At 31.3% G+C, this 1,356-nt stretch overlaps 1 protein-coding gene across 1 annotated transcript; it reads right to left on the minus strand.

Annotated features, from left to right (window-relative positions):
* Positions 1 to 471: 471 nt before the first annotated feature.
* Positions 472 to 1,037, minus strand: LOC125498991 (uncharacterized). Its single transcript, XM_048647375.2, has one exon. It carries the CDS (start codon positions 957 to 959, stop codon positions 603 to 605), a length of 357 nt encoding a protein of 118 aa, XP_048503332.1. The 5' UTR covers positions 960 to 1,037; the 3' UTR covers positions 472 to 602.
* Positions 1,038 to 1,356: the final 319 nt, after the last annotated feature.

Below are 1,356 nucleotides of genomic sequence, written 5' to 3' on the forward strand. Positions count from 1 at the left end.
AGATCATAGACACCGCAACCTCAAAACTTGTAACCCTTAAGTGCAATATCATCATCAGTAAGTTCAAAAATTATATCATATATATTTTATAAATAGGTTTAGACTACTTAATTTGAGTTTTTCACAAATATTATTATCCACAATTTAAGTATAACTTCTCATTTATTTTGTATAATCTGGAAAATAATATAGCTACAATACATTTCGAGCCTGCTCACAAATTTTTCGAATTGAACTTTGCTATTCTCGTGTCAAAAAAATTTCGAACCGAATCTGAATAGCTTGTGAGACAGGCAGGCTCATTAACACTCCTACCAAGAATTATCAAATTAAAAAGTGGGATTTTTGTTTTACATCATCCAATGAAATTATTTATTTACCAAAAGAAAAGTAACCCAAAAGGGAGGGAAGCCAAAATAATAATGTATGATCCATCAATCAATTAATTAGAATATCAAGAATTAAGGAATGTTCCAACAATTTACATCGAATAAATCTATTTCGAAAACTAATTATACATCTTTCAACTCAAAATAAATACAACTAACTTCTCCAAGTTAGCTTGAATTGTAGGGAAAAATCAATAGAAGGAGTGTTGTTATCTATGACATAATATTTTCCACTGATTCTGTAAGCATTGTTAGCCTAATCATGGCTGTAATCATCATTACCAACCCTCTTAAGCTTAAGCTGTCTCTTGAAGAAGCTTCACAATCTTGAGATGCTTCAAAACGAGTGCCATCTTCATAATTATTCTTCCTAGCATTAACATAATGACTTATATTAAAACGATCATTAAAATTACTAATAATACTCCATTGTTGTTGATCATCATTTTCATCAGCCAGCAGGTAAGCTGGTGTTTCTTCTAGTTCGGCGCGCTCCCATTCTTCCATTTCTATGCCATGGTTAGCATAATCTTCTCCTGCCATTGCCAATACTTCTAAAGAAACTGACATTTTTGTGCTTTCTTTTTCTTGGGTTCAACCTAATATGGACTAATAATGTTTGTTATACAATGTATGTACAAACTAAGTTATTTTTGGAGGAGTTGAATAATAAGTGTGCACGTATGTGTGTATATATATGTGTTACTAGGTAAACGAGAGATTGAATATTCTGCATGAATCACGGATTAATCATTCATTAAAAAACAAATTAGTTGACTGAAATTCAAAGTTAAAGAAGACGGGCGGGAATGAGGAGAGAAATTGTGCTTAAAAAACTCTAATCAGACTTCTGATATAATGTTAACCAACAATATTCTCGTGTTAACATATACTACTATATATCTCTTCCTTCAATGGTTTGACCAAACATTTCAAAATTTGTGATGTGGTTATGACCAAAGTAGTA

This window comes from Beta vulgaris, chromosome 6 (genome assembly GCF_026745355.1).
Source record: "Beta vulgaris subsp. vulgaris cultivar EL10 chromosome 6, EL10.2, whole genome shotgun sequence".
In the NCBI taxonomy this organism is placed as follows: Eukaryota; Viridiplantae; Streptophyta; class Magnoliopsida; order Caryophyllales; family Amaranthaceae; genus Beta; species Beta vulgaris.

Excerpts from the sequence above, each read along its gene's own strand:
- LOC125498991 (XM_048647375.2), bottom strand. The coding sequence starts at position 959 with ATGTCAGTTTCTTTAGAAGTATTGGCAATGGCAGGAGAAGATTATGCT.